The sequence below is a fragment of the Choloepus didactylus genome, chromosome 8 (genome assembly GCF_015220235.1).
Source record: "Choloepus didactylus isolate mChoDid1 chromosome 8, mChoDid1.pri, whole genome shotgun sequence".
In the NCBI taxonomy this organism is placed as follows: domain Eukaryota; kingdom Metazoa; phylum Chordata; class Mammalia; order Pilosa; family Megalonychidae; genus Choloepus; species Choloepus didactylus.
In genome coordinates this window covers 16,778,437-16,799,401 of record NC_051314.1, presented here as the reverse complement: position 1 = coordinate 16,799,401, position 20,965 = coordinate 16,778,437, and the positions used below count along the sequence as shown (strand labels likewise).

The 20,965-nt window shown below is 45.9% G+C and overlaps 1 protein-coding gene across 1 annotated transcript; it reads right to left on the bottom strand.

The window, feature by feature from the left end:
* Positions 1 to 505: 505 nt before the first annotated feature.
* TEX33 (testis expressed 33) lies at positions 506 to 20,715 on the bottom strand. The gene is given in 10 exon segments (XM_037848244.1): positions 506 to 630; positions 835 to 945; positions 13,251 to 13,395; positions 14,075 to 14,326; positions 14,328 to 14,456; positions 14,459 to 14,521; positions 14,523 to 14,551; positions 17,086 to 17,145; positions 20,506 to 20,595; positions 20,670 to 20,715. Coding segments are annotated over 8 exon segments (843 nt in total). The 5' UTR covers positions 17,108 to 17,145; positions 20,506 to 20,595; positions 20,670 to 20,715; the 3' UTR covers positions 506 to 538.
* Between the last annotated feature and the right edge of the window lie 250 nt (positions 20,716 to 20,965).

The following is a 20,965-nucleotide window of genomic DNA, read 5'->3' as shown; positions in this document are numbered from 1 at the left end:
GTTTGATGAACGTCTCAGGAAATGCGTCGCTGGCCAGCAGAAGTTAAGGTTCTCTCTCTTCTCCCTTAAAAGTCTTCAATTGATTGGTTTAAATCCAGCTGACTGAATTCTCTCATTGCAGGAGACTAAGCATTGATGTAATCAGTCACAGCTGCAGTCAATTGACTGATGATTTAATAAACCAGCCTTCTGGCCTATTAATCAGCCACAAATGTCCTTTCAGTAACAGTCAGGCCAGTGCTTGACACCTGGACACCATCACCTGGCCAAGTTGACACATGAACCTAACCGTCACAAAGGGTTAGGAGTTTGTGTGTCAGAGTGTGTGTGCGTGTGTGTGTGTGAGTGTACAGGGGGAGGTCTGGGAGAGAGACCCCCAAGACTCCTACCACCCCCTTCAGTTGGCCTCTCCAGCACCATACTTTGGCTCCTACCCAACATGAAGAGACAGCACCAAGCAGAGGAAAAAGGTTCAGATTTCTGCCTTTACTGTTAGCATTTTATCTGAGAGGAGGGCATCCCTTTGGTGTTGAATCTACTACTTTGAACCCTTGGACTTCTTTTCTCCAAGTTTTTCATCCAATGCTTTCTGCAAGTTCATGTTCATAGCATTTTTCTGGTGCCACCGTCCTGCAGAGAGGATGAGGAACAGCCACACAGATCACCAGGAGTGCCTCGGAGGTGCCCAGGCCCCAGCAGTGACCCATGCCTTTTCCAAGTCCACCCCAAGGCTCTATTCTCTCCGCTCTGGATTCTCTCTTGGACCTTTGGGCGCACCCTTCTTGCCCATGTTGGGGAGTGACCACCTACCCTCACCACCGGCTCCCCACCTACCCAGATCATCCGTCTTCCTGCCATGCCAGTGTTGTATGTCCCTCACTGATCTCTCAATCACTTCTGGGGTGTAGGAGGCCTTCATGAGGCTAATTGTCTCCTCAGGAGCCCCTGCAGAACCCCACAAAGAAATCCCGAGATGCCCCAAGTCAGTGGAGGTCACATACTCAATGGTTTATACTTGAATATCAATTTCCCCTATGAAAGGTGGATTGTAGAAGGACAAAAGAATGGACAGATTTCAGAATAAGGCAGGCCCAGGCTCAAACCCAGTTCATCATTTATGGGCAGTGGCCTCAGACCTCTCTGAGCTTCAGTTTCTTCACTTATAGAAAGGAACAAAATTTTCCTACAAGTTGGGAAGATTACATTATTGGGCAGTTTTGGGAGAATTTGGCATGTGGCAATTAATTAATAAATGTATTTTCAAAGAAGGACACTATATACTGATAAAAGCTTCAATTCATCAAGAAGATGCAACAATTATAAATATATATGTAATTAACAGCAGAGCCCCAAAAATATATGAAGCAAATATTGACAGATTTGAAGGGAGAAATAGACAGTTCTACATTAACAGTAAGAGACTTCAATATACCACTTTCAGTAATGGAGAGAACATCTAGACAGAAGTATGTAAATAGAGGACATGAACAGTGCTATACACCAACTAGATCCACCCAAAACAGAAGAACACATAGTCTTCTCAAGTGCACATGGATCATTCTCCAGATTAGACCATATTTTGAGTCACAAAACAAGTCCAGAATTTAAAAAGATTGAAATCATACAAAGCAACTTCTTTAATCACAGTGGAATAAAGCTAGAAATTAATCACTGAGGGAGAACTGGAAAACTCACAAATATGTGGAAATTAAGCAATATATTCTTAAGCAACCAATGGGGTCAAAGAAAAATTCAAAAGTGGAATTGGAAATATCTTGAGATGAATAAAAATGAAAACAGAACATACCAGAATGTATGGGATGCTGGAAAAGCAGTACTCAGAGGGAAACTTAAGGCTATAAATGCTAACATTAAAAAATAAGATCTCAAATCAGTAAACTAACTTCACACCTGGAGAACTAGAAAAAGAAGAGCAAACTAAACCCAAAGGGGGTAAAAGGAAGGAAATAATAAAGATTGGAGTAGAGATCAATGAAATAGAGAATAGAAAAGCTATAGAGAGAATCAACGAAACCAAAAGTCAGATCATTGAAAAGATCAACAAAATTGACAAACCTTTAGCTAGACTGGCAAAGAGGAGAATGCAAATAACTAAAAACAGAAATGAAGGGGAGGACATTACTAACCATCCCCACAGGAATAAAAAGGATTCTAAGAGGATACTACAAACAATTTTATGCCAACAAATTAAATAATCTAGATAAAATGGACAAATTCCCAGAAACACACAAACTGTCTACACTGACTCAAGAAGAAATAGAAGACATCAACAGACCAATAACAAGTAAAGATTGGATCAATAATCAAAAAACTCCCAATAATGAAAAGTCCCAAGACCAGATAGCTTCCCTGGTGAATTTTACCAAACAGTCAAAGAATTAACACCAATCCTGCTCAAACTTTTCAAAAACTTGAAAAGGAGGAAACACTTCCCAACTCATTTTATGAGGCCAGTATCATCCTAATACCAAAGCCAGATAAAGATATCCGAGAAAAGAAATAGATGCAAAAATCCCCAACAAAATACTAGCAAACCAAATCCTACAGCACATTAAAAGGACTGTACACCATAAACGAGTGGGATGTATCCCAGGAGTGCAAGGTGGTTCAACTTAAAATCAATATAATACATCACATTAATAAAGGGAAAAAAACCACATGATCATCTCAATTCATAAGTAAAGGTATTTGACAAAATCCAGTGCCCCTTCCTGATTAAAAAACACTCAGAAAAATAGGAATTAAAGGAAACTTTCTCAACATGATAAAGGGCATATACGAAAAACCCACAGCTAACATCATACTCAATGGTGCAAGACTTAACGCTTTCCTCCTAAGATCAGGAAACAAGACCAGAAGCCCACTTTCATCAATGCTACTCAATATTATACTGTAAGTTCTAGCCAGAGCAATCAGGCAGGAAATAAAAGTCATCCAAATTGGAAAGGAAGAAGTAAAACTTTCCCTATTCACAGATGACATGATCCGATATAGAGAAATTCCAAATAATCTACAAGAAAAATCCTAGAGCTAGTAAACAAATTCAGCAAAGTGGTAGGGTACAAGATCAGCATACAAAATTCCGGGGTGTTTCTATACACCAGCAATAAACAGTCTGAAAAGGACATCAAGAAAACAATTCGATTTACAATATTAACTAAAAGAACCAAATATCTAGGATTAAAGTTAACTAATGATTAAAGGACTTGTACATGGAAAACTTAAAAAACATGCAGAAAGAAATTAAAGAAAACCTAAATAAATGGATAGATATCCCATGTTCGTGGCTTGGATGACTAAAAATTGTTAAGATGTCAATACTACCCCAAAGTGATTTACTTATTCAACACAATCCCAATCAAAATTCCAACTGCCTTCTTCACCAAGATGGAAAAGCCAATCATCAAATTCATGTGGAAGGAAACAGGGCCTCAAACAGCTGAAACCATCTTGAAAATGAGTAACAAAGTTGGAGGACTCACACTTCCTGATTTCAAAACTTACTACACAAAGCTATAGGAATCAGAACAGTGTGGGACTGGCACAAAGACAGACATACGGATCAATGGAATAGAATTGAGAAATAAACCCTCACATCTTCGGCCAAATGATTTTTGACAAGGGTATGAAGTCCACTCAACAGGGAAAAAATAGTCTCTTCAACAAAAGGCCCTGGGAAAATTGGATATCCACATGCAAAAGAATGAACTTAGACCCCTACACCTCACACTATATACAAAAATTAACTAAAAATGGATCAGCAATCTAAATATAAGAATTAAAACTATAAAACTCCTAGAAGAAAACATATGGAAGCATCTTCAGGACATTGTAACAGGCAATAGATTCCCAGACCTTACATGAAAAGCACAAGCAACAAAGGAAAAAATAAATTGGGTTTCATCAAAATTAAAACTTTTGTGCATCAAATGACAGTATCAAGAAAGTAAAAAGACAACCTAGATAACAGGAGAAAATATTTGGGAAACCGTGTATCTGTTAAGGGTTTAATATCCAGAATATATGTATAACAGCTGTAACTCAACAATAAAAAGACAAACAATCCAATTAACAGATTGGTGAAGGACTTGAACAGATATTTCTCCAAAGAAGATATATAAATGGCTAATAAGCATATGAAAAGGTCAATATCATTAGTCATTAGGGAAATGCAAATCAAAACCACAACGGGGTACCGTTTTATACTTACTAGAATGGCTATTATGTTTTTAAATGGAAAATAAATGTTGGCAAGGAGAAGATTTTGAAATGATAATAGCTAGAATTGGTCCAGAATTGATGGAATAGGTGAATTCTTAGATTCAAGAATCATAATAAATCCAAATTAGGATAAATACAAAGAAGTCCTTACCCAGGCACCTCCAAGTCAAATGTAGAACACCAGAGACAAAGAAATCTTAAAACTAGCCATAAAGGAAAAACAGCTTATTTACAAAGAATAACAATTACTTTGAGTTTAAACATCCAAACCAGAGGTAAGTGAATTAATATCATCAAAGTGCTGATAGAAAACAATTGACTACCTAGAACAGTTTACAGTATAACTGCCTTCCAAGAATGAGAAAAAAAAAAATAATAATTTTCTGATAAACAGAACCTCAAGTTTACCAAAAACAGAACCTCACTAAGACAACTTTTAAATGTACTTTAGGAAAAAAAAAAAAAAGGCTCAGGAAGAATGTATCTTCTTGAGATACAAAGAGAGGTAGGCAAAGAAAGAGGAAACTAAGTAAATCTAAATATATATGGAGTATAATAACAAGGTCAGTGTCTAATTTATGGGGTAACATCCTGATGAGGTTGATGACAGGGAACAGTTTTTGAAGATTCAAAATTTTGAACAGAAATTAAGGCAAAGGCACTTTGAGAAATAAAAATGGCTTGAATTCATCAGGTTGATATAGCAATTCTAAACTTGCTGTGCTTGAATAATCTCAAAGTAGACAAAGCAAAAATTGACAGAAATAAAAGGAGAAATTGACAAATCTGCCATCATAGAGAACATGATTCAACTTTTAGTAATTAATAGATCAAGCAATGACTATTAATAATTAGAAGATTTGTACAGAAACAATTAATAAGCCTGATGCACTAGACAAACCCAGCACCCCAAGAGATTTTTAAGCACACGTAGATCATCTACCAAAATTAAATGTCTGCTGGCCTATAAAGCAAATCTCAATGATTTCAAAGGACTGAAAACATTACAGACTGTGTTTTTTGATGACCATGCTGTCAAGTAAGAAATCAATTTTTAAAGCAATTTTTACTGTCATTGGTACTTATGGCTTCAAATGCTTGTGTAACAGGATGTTAGAAGTTTTGACTAAGGCAATAATGGATGAAAGAGATCAGATATGAAAGTGAGCTATAAGGCAGACTCCTACTGATGAAAATTTAAAATGTGTCTAAACACCTGTTAGAGAACTTTCCCCATCAAAGGTATAAAATGGACAGGTTGGAGGAAATCTACATGGACGCTTTAAGAGGATTTCCTTGGTTTTCTATGTGCTGTGTGTCCATCCTCCTCAAAGCGGAGGTGACTCTCACAATAAAACAAATTGGAGGGGTCTTAATGGGGTCACTGGGAGAGCTTGATATCTATCCCTGGGCGTTTGGGGACACCAAGACTTGAAGCAAAGAGCTGTGGCCCCTGGCCCGAGATGGTGAGACAGAGAGAGAATTCAAGCCAGCCACACTGCCACAAGCAAGGAAAGAGTGCAGTTACATTTCTCATGGAGCACATGCAAGTTAGGTGGATGGGGGGCAGCCTAGGGCCATTTTAGATCCTACCCAGAACTTTCTAGGGGGCCAATGGGACACCAACAGAGAGAGGCTATGAGGAGTACACCCAAAAACCAGGGAGGGAGGGAGATTTGGTAGCAAGAGGAAAACTATCACCTGTGCCGTAGAAAGTGCGGTAAAATGTCCCCAGTGGGGGCCTCTGCAGAACCCACAAAAGTGCCCATGAGGAAAACGCTCGGCTTCAAACACCTGCCAAGCCAGGGAGCGCAAAACCATCTTAAGATAAAACCAGTCATGTAAACATTGTTTTCATTCCCTTAGCGCCCGGCTTCCCCCACCTCGGACATGGGGAGGAGATGAGTTAAAAAGAGGAATGCTGACCTGCTCCCCAGGAACAGAGCTCCCTGCTGGGGCCCTGGCGGGGGGAGGAAGGGAAAGTGATGATTAAAATTCTTCACTGGAGACATTTCAGTTGCTGACTTGAAACTTAAGTAACTTAAAGTAACCATAGAACTTCTCCTTCTTCCTCCTCCCTTTTCCTTTTTATAAAACAGAGTAAGCAGGAAATCAGGGGGCCCATGTACACTTTCATCCAGAGTCAGGGAAAGACCCACAACCATGGAACAGGTATAAAGGATCAATGAGGCAAAAATAATAAAAGCAGCTTGGATGACATCTCCCAAGTCCTACCTGTTCATAGGATACCTGTTTTAGAAAAGAATAAAGGCTAGCAATTAAGAAGCTGAGCATCCAATTGGATGAGTCTGGAAATAAATAAATAAACCCAAATAAAGTAAAAAGGAGAAAATAAAGATGGAAAAAAAAACAAAAAAACAAAAAAAACAAAAAAAAACCAAAGCAACTAAATAGAAAAGAAAGATACAAAGAGAGGCCCCAAAGAGGCTTTTTAAAATTTTTAAAAGCATTGAAGTATGAACAAACAGCATTAGGAATGAAAGAAGAAATATAACCACAGATACAGCCAGGATTTTAAAAAAGAGACCATTAACAACTTTATGTCAATAAATAAGAAAGTTAAGATGAAATTAGATAGTTTTTTATAAATGTCATAAATGACTTTAAAAACACTAGAAGACATGAATCGTTTGTTTTTTATAGGAGATTCTGCAAACATTCAAGAAACATTTAATTCCTATTTTATCCTACTCTTCCAGATAATAAAAAGCTCTTCAATTTATTTCAGGAGATTATTAGTTTAGCAAACAAAATACAGCAATGTATGAAATAGACCTCAGAAAATGGCCACATTAAGGCTCCAGCTACTGGTAGAAGGATAATAGGTTTATAGAGGTGTGTTAAAAATGTAAGGGCAGGAAAAGCATTGAAAGTCCAGGAAGAGACTCATACGTCTATATTCAATTGATCTTTGACAAAGGTGCTAAGTACATGCAATATGGAAAGAACAATTTCTTCAACAAATGGTGCTGGGAAAACCGGATACCCACATGCAAAAGCATGAAGTCAGACCCCTCCCTTGCACCATAAACAAAATGGATCAAGGGCCTAAATAAATAGCTAAAACTGTAAAACTCTAAGAAGATAACATAGAGTTAAAACTTCATGACCTGGGATTCAGTAAGGATTCTTAGATATGACACCAAAAGCATGAGCAACAAAAGAAATAGATAAATTCAGCTTCATCAAAATTAAAAACTTTTGTACATCATAGGACACGATCAAGAAAGTAAAAGGAAAGAAGGGGAGAAAATAGTTGCAAATCATAGATCAGATAAGAGCTTAACATCTAGAATACATGAAGAACTTTTACAAAGCAATAACAAAAAGACAGCCCAATTTAAAAAATGGACAAAGGACTTCAATAGACATTTTCCCAAAGAAAATATACAAATGGCCAATAAGCACATAAAAAAATGCTCAACATCATCAGCCATTAGGGAAATGCAAATTAAAACCACAATGAGATGCCACTTCATACCCACAAGGATGGCTATTGTTTGAAAAAAGGAAAACAAGTGTTGGCTAGGATGCAGAAAAATAGGAGCCCCGTGTTGTTGGTGGGGATGTAAAGTGTAAAATGGTGCAGCCACTGTGGAAAGCAATGTGGCAGTTCCTTAGAAAGTTAAGTACAAAATTACTATATGACCAGAAAAAAGAGGGTCTCAAACAAATGCTTGTATACCAATGTTTATAACAGCATTATTCACAGTAGCCAAAAGGAGGATACAACCCATCAACAGATGAACGGATAAACAAAGCATGGGACATATGCACAATGGAATATCATCCAGCTGTAAGAAAGAAGTTCCGAGACATGCTGCAGCATGGAATAACCTTGGAAACATTATGCTCAGTGAAACAAGCAAGACCCATAAGGACAAATATTGTTTGATGTCACTAATAAGAGATGTCTGGAAATAGCAAAGCTGCAGAGACAGAAAGTAGTTTAGAGGTTACTAGGGGACACGGGAAAGAGGAAGGAAGAAGGGGTAGTGTAGGTTTGGAGGATATGGATTGCATGTAAATGTATATTTTTTTGATGTAAGGGCATTGCAATGGGCTGGATGGGGACCCTAAAAAAGAGACGTCCGCATCCTAACTCCTGAATTACCTTATATGGCAAAAGATGTTGGATCTTGAGAGGAGAAGCTTATCCTGAATTATGGGATGGGCCCTAAATGCGTTCTCAGGCATCCTTATAAGAGACTCAGAGGAGAAGACACACTCAGAAGAGGAGGCAGTGTGGCCTCGGAGAGAGAGACCCAGGAACTCCCGGAGCCACCGGAAGCTGGAAAGGGCAAAAGACAGAGCCTCTGCCAGCACCTCAGTCACAGGCTTCTGGACTCCAGAGCTGTGACAGAGTCAATTCCTCGTATTTTAAATCACCCTGTTTGTGACAATTTGTCCCAGCAGCCCCAGGAAACAAACACAGGCAGCTTCTGGGTTATAATGACGGACTGAAAAAACACACATCTGTTTTTGCTCCCTTCAGAAAATCCATTAAAACTATAGTAAAGGGATATATATAATTTTTAAAGGCATAATCCCACAAGGCTGTGTGGAATAGAAGAGATGGTATCATAATTCTGGAAGATGGAAAGCATCAATAGCAGTGGGGAGAGGTGCGAGTCAAAGAGATTTACACCACAGACTCCCCAAATCCTCGGGAACTGGCAGCACCAGGGGAGTCTGGAACTGGGGAGAAGGGGGAGGAATTGGGGACTAAAATGAGGATTGGGGGGAAACTGCTTGAGAGGCAGTAGTTCTCTGGTTCCCCTCCCCGGTCCACATGCTGGGGGCTTTCCCTCTCAAACTTTACAGGAGCCCAAAGGCTAACGACCTGGAGAAGGAAAAGCAAAGGCAGGAAGGTGGGGCGAGGAAAGAGTGTGGGCTCACGGGAGGAAACCCAGGCCTCTTTCCCTGTGCAGCAATCAAGCAGTCAGACCCCTTTCCTCCCAGTCAAGAGATGGAAGCCTCTTCCACTACTCTGCCAAAGGGGAGCCTCCTTAACCCAATAAGTGATATCTCCAAAAAAAAAATTTTTTTAGTATTATATTTAATGGTCAAATGTTAGAATCAGGAAGGAACAAGGATGCCTACTTGCACTGCTTCTCTGAACCACTGCCCTGGACAAGGCAGCCAGGATGGCTAGTTATGAAAACAAGTCAGCTGACATAAAGATGGGGCAAGTCTGGGGGTAGGAGCACGGACTCTGGCCCTAGGCTGCCAGTGTTCAAATCACAACTTCAACTGTTGCTAGCTGTGTGGTCTTAGGCAAGTTATTTATCCTTCCCATGCCTGGACTTTTTTCTATCTCAAAAATGACAAGTATAGCACCCACTGCATAGGGTTCTTGAGAAAATTAAAATTTAAATGTACGTAAATTACCTGGAGCCTTGCCTGGCACAAGTTACATACTATATATGAAAGTAGTTATTGTTATTCAAAAGAAGCCCCAAAGAATCTATAAACAAATCACTGGAATTAACAGGAGAGCTGAGCAAGGTTTCTGGTTATAAGATTAAATAAGAAAAATAAAATTTGCATCTGTGTATGCCAGCAGCAAATTTAGAAAATGTAGTTTTTAAAGATATACTGTTTGCCATAAGCAGCAAAATAATAATAAGAAGAAGAGGTTCTTCGAAGTATCTAACCAAAAATTGCTTTATCTTTATAGAAAAAAATGGTTTTGAATGTTTTGACAAATATTGAAAATAGACTTAAATTAGTGAAGATATATACTATATTCATGGATTGTGTGCTGGTTTGAATGTATTATGTCCCCCAGAAAAAGCCATATTCTTTGATGGAGCCTTGTGGGGCAGACATTTTGGTTCTGATTAGATTTGCATGGAAATGTGCCCCACCCAACTGTAGGTGATAACTCTGATGAGATATTTCCATGGAGGTGTGTCCCCACCCATTCAGGGTGGGCCTTGATCAGTGGAGCCATATAAATGAGCTGACGGGCAGAGGGAACTCAGTGCAGCTGTGAGTGATATTTTGAAGAGGAGCTACAGCCAAGAGGGACACTTTGAAGAAAGCACAGGAGCAGCTGATGAGAGACAGTTTGAAGACGGCCAATGAAAGCAGACTCTTGCTCTGGAGAAGCTGAGAGAGGACAAATAACCCAGGTGCAACTAAGAGTGACATTTTTGAGGAACTGCAGCCTAGAGGAACGTCCTGGGAGAAAGCCATTTTGAAACCAGAACTTTGGAGCAGATGCCAGCTACGTGCCTTCCCAGCTAACAGAAGTTTTCCAGACACCATTGGCCATCCTCCAGTGAAGGTACCCGATTGCTGATGTCTTACCTTGGACACCTTATGGCCTTAAGACAGTAACTGTTTGACCAAATAAACCCCCTTTTATAAAAGCCAATCCATCTCTGGTGTTTTGCATTCCGGCAGCATTAGCAAACTAAAACAGAGTGGAAAATTCATTATCATAAAGCTGACAAGTGTCCCTAAATTAAGTTAAAGAGTCAATGTACTTCCAATCAAAATCCCAGCAGTTTTTCATGGAAATTGACAATCTGATTCTAAATTGTATTATATAGGAAGAGTAAAGGACTTGGACTAGCTGAGACATTAGCTGGGGGTTGGGGGTGAGGAGGGCTGGGGGACTGCCCCACCAGATATCAGACTACTTATAAAACCTTGCTAATTGAAAGTGATATTAGATCAGAGGGCAGAATAGAAAGCGTGGAAACAGAACCACACACATATAGAAATTTAATGGATGGCAGAGGTGCAACTGCAGGTCACTGGAAAATAGACGGGACTATTCAATAAGTGACAGTGAGACAACTGGTAATCCACATAAAGAAGGAATTGAAAAATAAATCCCTACCTCACATCAAAAAGAGAGATCAACTCCAGGTGGATTAAAGGTTTAAATGTGAAAAGCAAAACTACTTGTTTTAAAAGACTATATAAAAGATTATCTCCATGACTCAGCATGGGATAGGATTTTGTCAACCTGCTCCTTCTGGAACCTTCTGTATCTCAGTAAATGGCAATTCCATCCTTTCAGTTATTCAGGTCAAAAGCCTTGAAATCAGCCTTAATTCCTCTCTTTCTCTCACAGCCACATCCATTCATCTGTATATTCTGTTGGCTCCATCTCACATAAGTCCCCAGCATCCTCTGCATCCTCCACGGCTACCACCATGGGCCGCCATACAGCCCGATGCTGTCCACCAGTCCAGCTCCCTCCTCCAACCACCATCTGTCCCTCCTGGAGTTTTGCAGCTGCCTCCTCAGTGCCCTCCCTGATTCTGCCCCAGCTCCCTGCAGTCTCTTCTCAACACAGCAGCTCGAGTGATCCTTTGATCTGAGTCAAGCAATGCCACTCTCCTGCTCAACACCCTCCCTCCATCAGCTTCCCATCTCACACAGAGAAAAGACCTTACAAGGGTGCACAATACAGGGGTGCACAGTGCCCTCTGTGGTCTGGCCCATTTCCTCTCACCCCTGCCCAGCCAATGCACCTCACTAAACTCCAGCAGCGAGTGCGAAGACAAGCCAGGTGGGTAGAGGCAGAGCAGGAGGTCAGGATGGACCCACTGACAGTGGAGTGCTGGGGGAGGGGGAAATGGGGCAGGGAGGAGGGAGGCCCCTAATTTGTAGTGTCTGCCAATTTCCAGAGAGATACTGCTGCTACCGTGGCTGGTTTTAAGATACCATCAAGATGCCAACCAGTTTGGGAAAAATTAACATCTGGGATGAGCCAGCTCCAGCCCAGCCACAGCACAGATCTGTTTCTTAGACTAGATGATGGTAGGCAGATGCTTCTTATGTTGTTTTTTTAACATTTTTGTATAAATTGCCATACAAGGTTGCATATGAGAACTATTGTGTGACAATTGTTAGAGAAATGGGAAGGCAGGATTTCTGAGTCCCAGGCCAGAGGGGAATCGGATCTTTAATGCCCCTTCCTCCCCACAGCACCACCCCTCCTCCAAGCTCAAAGAAAAATCCAGAAAGGCTTCCAGTGGGTGTCTGTTTCCTTGGGTAATGGGGAGCCCAGAGAGGTGGCGGAGTTTGCCAGCCCTGGGGGCACAGGAGAGTGCCTGGAGTGGGAAGGGGGAAGGCACCGGGCCTGAAAGAGCTGACCTTCTGCAATGAGACCAAACCAGAATGTGGGGGTGAAGAGAAGCCCCTACAAGCTGGCTGTGGACTCCCAGCTGAGCATTAAAACCCTGGGAGAGACGGTCCTCTTTAGGGAAGTGACCCTGGGTTGGGGCTTTGGAGGCAGAAGCAAAAGCTGGATTTGAATCCAGATCTGCCTCATCCTTTTGATGGGTCTTGGCGAACTGCCTCAAACCTGCCTGTGGAGTGGGGCTAACAGCACACCCCCTTCCCAAATAGGATTCGCTCTGTAAAGATCAGAGCTCCCAACCCACCCTTCCTTTACCCAGGCGGTGTCGCTAGTGGGCTCTAGGAAAGACAAACGATGGGCCTGACAGCTCCTGAGCACTCACAGCAGGCCACAGGCCAAGCGCTGCCACGTGCTGCTCCCTGGACTCTTGCCAACCACCCAATGCGGGTCTCACTACCACTGTCCACGTGGCACTGAGGGGCTGCCTGAGGCTCAGGGGGTTCAGGATCTTGCCCAAAGACACCCAGCCATTGAGTAGCAGGGCCGAACTGTGAACCCAGGAAACCTGACATTGTCACTGAGACCAAAGGTGCCTGGGCCTCCTTTTGGAGAGTAAGAAGCCAGAGGTGTCCGGGGCTGCGAGGGGACTTGCCGCCAGCTGGGACGGACTGTTTGCCCAGCACGGAAGACTTTCCAAGGGCACCGGATGCTCCCAGTCTTGGGCGCAGGCCCTGGCACAGAGGAGGCTCCTGGTGCCCTGGGAAGTGAGTGTCCCTGGTGGGGTACCTAGACCCCACCGAGGTTCGACCCCAAAGGCCTTCGCTGACCAAGGCCTTGAGTGCACAGGTCATTCTCAGTCCCCGCTCTTGCCCTTTGGCCTGACCTTGAAATAAGTTTGACCGCATGTTGTAGCCCAGATCATAGTAGTCTGAGAAGATGGAGGAGAGTTCCACGGGGTTCTGGGCCCTGCTGGGCCATGAGCTGGACCTCTTCTGGCCCTCCACGACTTCACCAATGGCCCTTCGAGCCTGAAGGCGGAGGGAGGGAGAAGAGAGAAGGAGGGGTGGGGAGGAAGCAGGGCCAAGCCCCCTATTGCCCCTCTAACTCCTCCTCCCTGTTGCCCTGCCCTCCTACTCCCTGCTCCTCCCCGGGGAACCCCAAAGTCCCACCGCCACCCTCTTTCCCCACCCCATGGGCTGGGAGCATCCGGGACAGTAATAACCACAAAGCCTCCTCCATGCAAGGAGTGTCTATCCTGGGCAGCACTGAGAGAGGTCCTTAGCATGCGTTTTATTCCTGCCATTTATAAATGAGGAAACAGCCTTGGGGAGGGCAGGGATGCCCCCGTTTCTCAGAGCTGGTGGCACAGGCACCCTGGCTGCCTCCTTGAGTGGCAGCAACACACGTTCAGCTCTAGCTGGGGCCAGACACAGCCAGGGCTGCAGGTTACAGCCAGGGCTGCAGAACCTGCAGACCCAGTTTGGACACTGGCCCCACGTAACTGGGCGAATTGGTTAAGTTACTTATCCATAAAAAATGGGGATAATGATACCTTCCTCGTAGGGGTGTTGGGAAGAGGTGTGAAGGGTTTTCAACGGAGCCTAGACCACAGCAGGTGCTCGGTAAATATTTGGGCTCCAATGGATTGGGCCCAGGGCCCTTGGGACCCTGTCTCCAAGGCGAACCCTCCCGTAGCCCCCTGCACACCTGCTCCTCAGAGACCAGCTGGTCCACCACATTGCTCCCAAACTTGTGGCGGATGTTGTTGGGAATGACGCTGTTCTTCTCCCGGCTCCTGGGTTGGGCCCTCTCGGTCCTGGGCTGCCAGGCTGGGGCCTCCTTGGGCCCCTGGCATGGCTGACCTCCATCTCGGGAGGCCTTGCTCCCCCTTGAGGAGGGCCTGGGGTCGCCCTTCTTCAGGAGCCCAGGCTGCGGGTCCTTCCCCCGAGGGAACCTTGCCGACGGCCGTCGGGGGCGGAGGCCGGATCTCCTCGGGGTGGTCCAACCCCAGCTGGCTACTTCCGGTGCTGCCTCCCTGGGGCAGGGGTGCCTGCGGGGAAAGCGGGGCCTGGTACTTGAGCTGCGAGGTCATCCAAGGGGCTGTGGGCACGTGCTCCAGGGCTCTGCATCCTGCTGCCCCTCCTTGTTGGTATTCAGCTTGGGCCCTGGTCAAGGTGACAGTACCTGAATGGGGGAAGAGAGACAGGGAGGCAGAGGGAGAGAGTGCAGACCAGCTCAGCAAGTGGAGGGCAGGAAGGGGGTCCCGGAGACAGACACAGAGCCCCAGGAAGTCAGGACAGCCAAGAGATGGGGACAGAGAGGAAGCTCAGGAGTCAGTGATGGGAGTGAGAAAGCAGCAGAGAGGCAAAGGGAAGAAGATATTTCAGGCTGCCGAGCTCCCCGCAGCACAGCAGAGCAGTCACTGTGGCATCCCATGTCGCTTTTGACCATCGGAGCTGCAGCCCAAGCCTGCCTGTCCCGCCTCGAAGCCCAGCTGTGTGACCTTGAACAAGGGGTTTGACCTCTCTGTGCCTCCATGTCTCTGGCTCCATTTGATTAATTCCTTCCCCCATCTTGAACAATCCATCAGGGGAAAGGTGGCAGCCAAGGAGGCTGCAGAGGCCGTGCCTGGGCTTGGTCAAAGCACACGACTGGAAAGTGCCAGAGTAGGGTCAGGAGCCCTGGCGCTTGGCTCCCCATTCACAACAGCTCCCCACCCCCCACTCGCCTCCACCACTCTCCAGGATCCCCACCTGGTTGGCTCCCCTCCTCCCACCCACCTCCCTGCCAAGGGCTCCCAGGCTTAGGCCCCTGCTCCCAGCCTGCCAGGAGCCCAGCACCCATTGCTTCCCCAAGGCTGCCGCCTCATTGTCTTCACCCTTCCCTGGCTCCAGCCAGAGAGACCATGGGCCCTCCATCCCTCTCAAAAGATAGATTGGTTTTGCTTTTGTTTGTCAGTAGCATCAGATTCTACACATAGTTTTGTAACTTGGGGTTAAAAAGACTTGACAGTTTGCCTTAGGATCTATCCTGGCAGCGGGTATAGACCTCACTTTCCCTTCAAACCGCACAGGATCATAGCCCCTGCTCACTGGTGGAACTTCAGATGGTCCAGGTTTCTTTTTCAGTGGAAGCCGCCTCGAGCACCAGGCTCTGCCGGCCACGGGTGGCTTTGCGTAACTCTCACAGAATCCTGGGATGCTGTCACCGTATGATGGTGCTGTGGGAGAGCCCCTCCTGCCCACCCCATGGGGGGCTGCAGACCCTTCCCCAGCACGGTGGAGATGAGAAGGCTGGGGCTCAGGCCTGCCTGCTTTTGTTGCTAGAAATCACCCGCCCCTCCATGGTCCCAGCAAGCTGAAGTCAGACAGCATTATCCTGCTGTCTCTGCTTTGTACCCTACACAAAAGGGGGTGAAACCTGATTTCTGAGGCAGCTTTTCCTGATCCTGGGTTCTGTCCCAGCAAGCTGGCAGCCAAGCAGAGGATGGCTCCAGGAGGACGAGGCTGCCAGAGGCTGGGGACCATGGGAAGGGAGGAGACTTTCTCGGAAGAGTGGAGGCAGAGGGTGGGAAGGGCACCACACAGCACCCAGCTGGTCAGCCAGAGCCCCTCGTCCTGCATCTGGGAGACCAAGGAGCAGCGCAGGGGTGGGCTCCTCCTGAGGTCCCACAGGGTTTGGGGCTCAGGACTCCTGCAGTAGTGCTCCCCACTTCTCCCTGGGCTGTGCTCCTGCCTGTCTCCTCTATCACCCTCGGCCTGTTTCTAGGGGTTAGAAGCTCTTTGATGGCGGGACTCAGAGAGCCACTGCGTTCATGAATTCATTCGCTGAGCACCTACTGTGTGTCAGGTGCTGTGGGAGGCAACGGGGAGATGACAATGAGCTAAACAGGCCAATCCCTGTTTGTTGAATGAATGAACGGCTGCCTGCCTTTTGCTTTCCAGGAATCCCATTGCAACTCCATCTTGCCTCCACTGCATTCTTCAGCTGTGAAGTGGGCAGAGAAAACCCTACTTCACATGCTAGAGTGACGTGCAAATGATCAGAGTTGTCCACACTTGGCCTTTTATAGTTTAAAATACAGATTCCTGGGCCCCTCCCAGAGCTGTCACACAATCTCGGAGGGGGAGGTGGGGAATCTGAGTGTTTAACAAGGGCCCCAGGTCATTGAGGTCATTTAAGGAAGCTCCCAACAGGAGTCTCGCTCCAACCTCCCTGGAATCCCCTCTCCCACATCCTGCCTGCCTTCTCAGCCACCCTGCTCTTGCCAGACGGCAGTGAGGAGCCTTCTCAGAGCTGACCTGACCCAGCCATGCCTTGTCTCAGGGCAGACCCCACCCACAGGGATTCAGCCCAGGAGCTGGCAGGGCCTCCTTTGTCACATCCCTCTGTCCTTCGGCCACATTGCATCTCCTTCTGCTCCACCAAAGCACCATTCCCTTCTGATGCACAGGGGTGGCTGGGGGTGTCACCATCTCCCCTCTAATTCTGTGCCCCTGTGGGTGGAGACCATATCGAGGATAGGCCCCAGGCCTGGCACAATGGGAAGGGCTTATCACTAATCCTTGTCCTCCCTTTCTCTTCTATCTTCAAACAGAAGGCCCTCGAAAGTCAGGGTTGGGACAGTGGGTCTAGAGGCCAAAGCAGGACCGAGGAAGAGAAATTAAGGAGCTGTCCCCTGCTGCCCCAGGATTCCCTCCAGAAGTCCGCCCTCCTACCTGCTCTGTGGCCCAGCTCCATTGGCTCCTGTTCTGGGACAGGCAATTCCAAGCTTAGTCCTGTAGGCAAAGAAACACACTCCGTCATCTCAACTGACACACAGTCTCAGTGAATGAGGATGAGCTGAACGGGGAGGCGGGGGCCATCTGCTCTGGTCCTTATAAGCAAGTGCTTTCTGGCACTGCCCAGACCAACGAAGTCCCCTGCCCCATCGACCCACCACCTCTGCCACTGGGCTCTGCCTCTCGGATCCCTGCAGGCTCCGCCCTCTTGGGAAAACCCTGGACATCCCCACCAGTGGTGCCCAAAAGGCCTTTCTCAAACAGCCTGGGAACCCCAGGCTCCTCTTCATCCTTCACAGTCATTTTCTTCCATCCTCTCCTTCTCCCCCAGTGGGGCCCTGGCTGAGTATGGGTTCTTGCAAATAGGACTGTGCCCATTTTACTGGCTAGAAATTAAAGGTCAAGGGATGGAAATCAACTTGGCCAAGACGGAGGAGGGCCAAGAGCAGGAACCCATACTCTGGTGCAATCTCAGTCTTGGAGGAACAGGCCTTTGGGTCAAATTTGAGGGGCAGCTTGCATCTTCAAAAGCTTCTACAGCTTGCATGTTTGTGCTCCTTTTCTGAGGTTACCTTTTTCTTAGTTACAGTCCCTTATTTTATCCCATTTGGGCCTGTTGAAGATTTTTTAATATAGTTTTTTATTAGAGAGGTTATGGGTTTACAAAAAAATCATACAGAAAATACAGAGTCCCCATATAGCCCCCCTTTTATTAACACCTTGTAGTCATGGGTACTGGTCCGTAGCAATTCTGAAATCTAGCCACATAAATGTTGGGTATTTCTTGACTAGGTTTCAAAGCCTGGGCATAATTCTCCATGGCTCTCAGCTCTGCCTCCTGGACTCTTGCTTCTACTCTTTTTTTAATGAGTAACATGTATTTGCAGCTGAGCAGTTTTCTCAGCCTACTTTCTTCTGGTAGGATTTGGGGGCCCAATGATTTCATTTCATTTTGTACTTTATCCTTTTCATTCCAAGTTGGCAGTATTTCTACTAATAATAGTTTTCTCAAAAACAATGAAATTTGTAGAGATTCACTCCACTGAACTAAAGCCACAGTATCCTCTACTTGGGGCTCCTGTTGAGGGACAACACCCTAAGTTTCCTAGAGGCTCCTGTTCCATTAAGAGGATAGGCGGGGCATGATCTTAATTTATTTAAAGGGACCTTTGTGTGACTGAATCATTTGCTTATCCTTCGATCTTTCTGAGGCTTTAACAAAAGGTTGGCAGTCATATACTTGGCTTTATTGCTATGGACCCTTGACTTCTTTGCATTCCCATTTTCCTCATTTTTGAATAGGAATGTCTATAGCTCTTCTTTTATGCCTGTTGCACGTTTGTATGTTCAAGTGGTTTAGGGGACAGATAATTTAGTTTCACAGATCTTACAGATGGAGAACTGTATTCAAGATGCTGTACTCAAGGAACAATCCCCCAAGGAGCCTCATCCATGCATGGATCTGATCTATACAGTGAGCTTCTAGATTTTAAGCTGAATGCTGAAATGGGATGAGTCTTCTGGAGAAGTTGAGAGGGAATTAATGTATTCAGAACGTGGAAGGAATGTATATTGTTGGAGGCCAGCTAGCGGACTGTCGTAGGAGCTCTGACATGGGTCCTTATAATCTCTGCCTCTCGATGTTCACACACTTGTGTAAGTCCTTCCCCTTGATGTGGGGCTGCACCTAGGGACTTGCTTTGAACCAACAGAATATGGCAAAAAGTAATGGCATGTCACTCCCAAGGTCAGGTTATGAAAGACCATCCCTTCTCAGTTCGCCTGCTATTTTGGAACCCAGGTGGCATGCTGTGAGCTTCCCTCTGGAGAGGCCCACAAGACAAGGAGTTGAGGATGACCTCTGAGCTCATGAGAAACTGAAGCCCTCAGTGCAACAACCCACAAGGCTGAGATCCTGCCATATGAGTGACCTTGGAAGTGGATCCTTCTCTAGTTGATCCTTATCACAGCTTAATGAGAGACGCTGATACGGAGGACCCATCTAAGCTGGGTCCGGGTTCCTGACCCACAGAAACTGTGAGATTATAACTGTTATTGTTTTAAGTCACTACCTTTGGGAGGGTGTGCCAGTTTGGTTATATTATGTCCCCCAGAAAAGCCATATTCTTTAATGCGATCTTGGTGGGGGGGGGCAGACTGATTAGTCTGTTGATTAGGGTGGAACCTCTGATTGAATTATTTCCGTGTAGGTGTGTACCCCACCCATTAGTTCACTGGACTGCATAAGAGAGGTCCAGAGTGGACGCTGATGCTTGCTGACGCTGAGAGAGGCTTGGAATTGCAGACAGAAGGCTGTTTGGAGATACTAAGCTAAGAGACAAAGCCCAGAGTTTGCCCCAGAGAAACTAAGAGAGGAGACCCAGAAGCTTAAAGAGAAATGCCCTGGAGAAAGAAGCAAGGATGCATAGGAGCTGAGAGACAGGAGTTAAGAGAGACACCCAGAGATATTTTGGAGAAAGCCATTTTGAAACACAACCCTGGAGCAAAGGACAAGCAGACGCCAGCCACCGTGAGCCTTCCCAGCTGACAGAGGTGTTCTGGACGCCATCGGCCATTCTTCGGGGGAGGCAGCTTCAGCAAACCGGAAGAGGGGGTGATTTGTTATGCAGCAATAGATAACAAATACAACTCAAATGCCAAGAACTCTCACATGCAGTAGGTTAGTCTGTCTTCACAAATACCCAGTAAGGTGGATATTTTTGGGGTGCGGGGGGAGGGGGAGAATTAAACCACGAGCAATTTTAATGACCTAGTTTTCTACCTCCCATTTCCCCCACTCTTAGTATTTTTATTATTACTGCAAGAATAAAAGATTCCTGAGAGCCTGTCCCCTCTCTCCCTGGGCCCTCTTGACAGGACTCATCCTCACCAACCCCACAGTGGATTTCTGGAGAGGGGAAAAAAAGTGAAAGTCACTGCAGGGGTAGGGGCTTGAGTGCCAGGGACTTTCAGGGGAGCTGAGAGGTGCTAGGAAGGACAGGGACAGGCCCAAAGGGAAATGTCACCTGTACCTGAAGGAGTTGAGGAGTGTGTCCATGACTTGCCCCCAGCATTGGTCTTTCCCCATAACTCTGTCTAGTAGGCATAAAACAGTCCCTTCCTCCCACCCACCAGTCCCACACTGGGGGGTTCTCACCCTCGTTTCCACGTAGAGAAACTGAGGCTTTGTAAGGAAAAAGGACCTCACCCAGGTGGAGCTGATACCAGGCCCCACATCCTCTGTGTCTTTCAAGTAAGCTTTCTACTCCTGCTCCCCGTTGGCCCCAATGGCACCACCAGCCCAGAGGGGCCTGGAGCAGCTTAAACAGGAGTTTGGACTCACTGCCAGTTTCTGACCTGGGGAGAAAGGTCCCAAGAGATGTCGATGAAGGAGGGAGGGAAGATAGGTCCAGTTGCAGCCTGGGCACTCTTCACTCACAAGCAACTCTGAATGGGGAGAAGAAAGGTCAAATCTTGTGCTCCGGCAGACCCCTGGCCCACCCCACAAGTCCCTGCCTCACCTCTGCAATCTCTTTCCTAACATCTGAACCACTCGGGTGTGTGCTGAAGCCCAGGAATGCAGATCTGCACTGCAGAACTCCCAGTGAGGACCCAGGGCTGGTTGCTAGGGAGCAGCCCTCCCCTGCTGCTCATTGGAGTTGCTATGACAATCATCACACACAGGGCTCTGTTACCTCAGATGGCTGTTAGGCCCAGGGTGAAAGAGGCCAGGTGAAAGGAGAGGCCTTTGTGCATTTGTCCCCTCTCTCACCCATTCATAAAATATTTACCAAGCATCCACCATGGACCATACTGT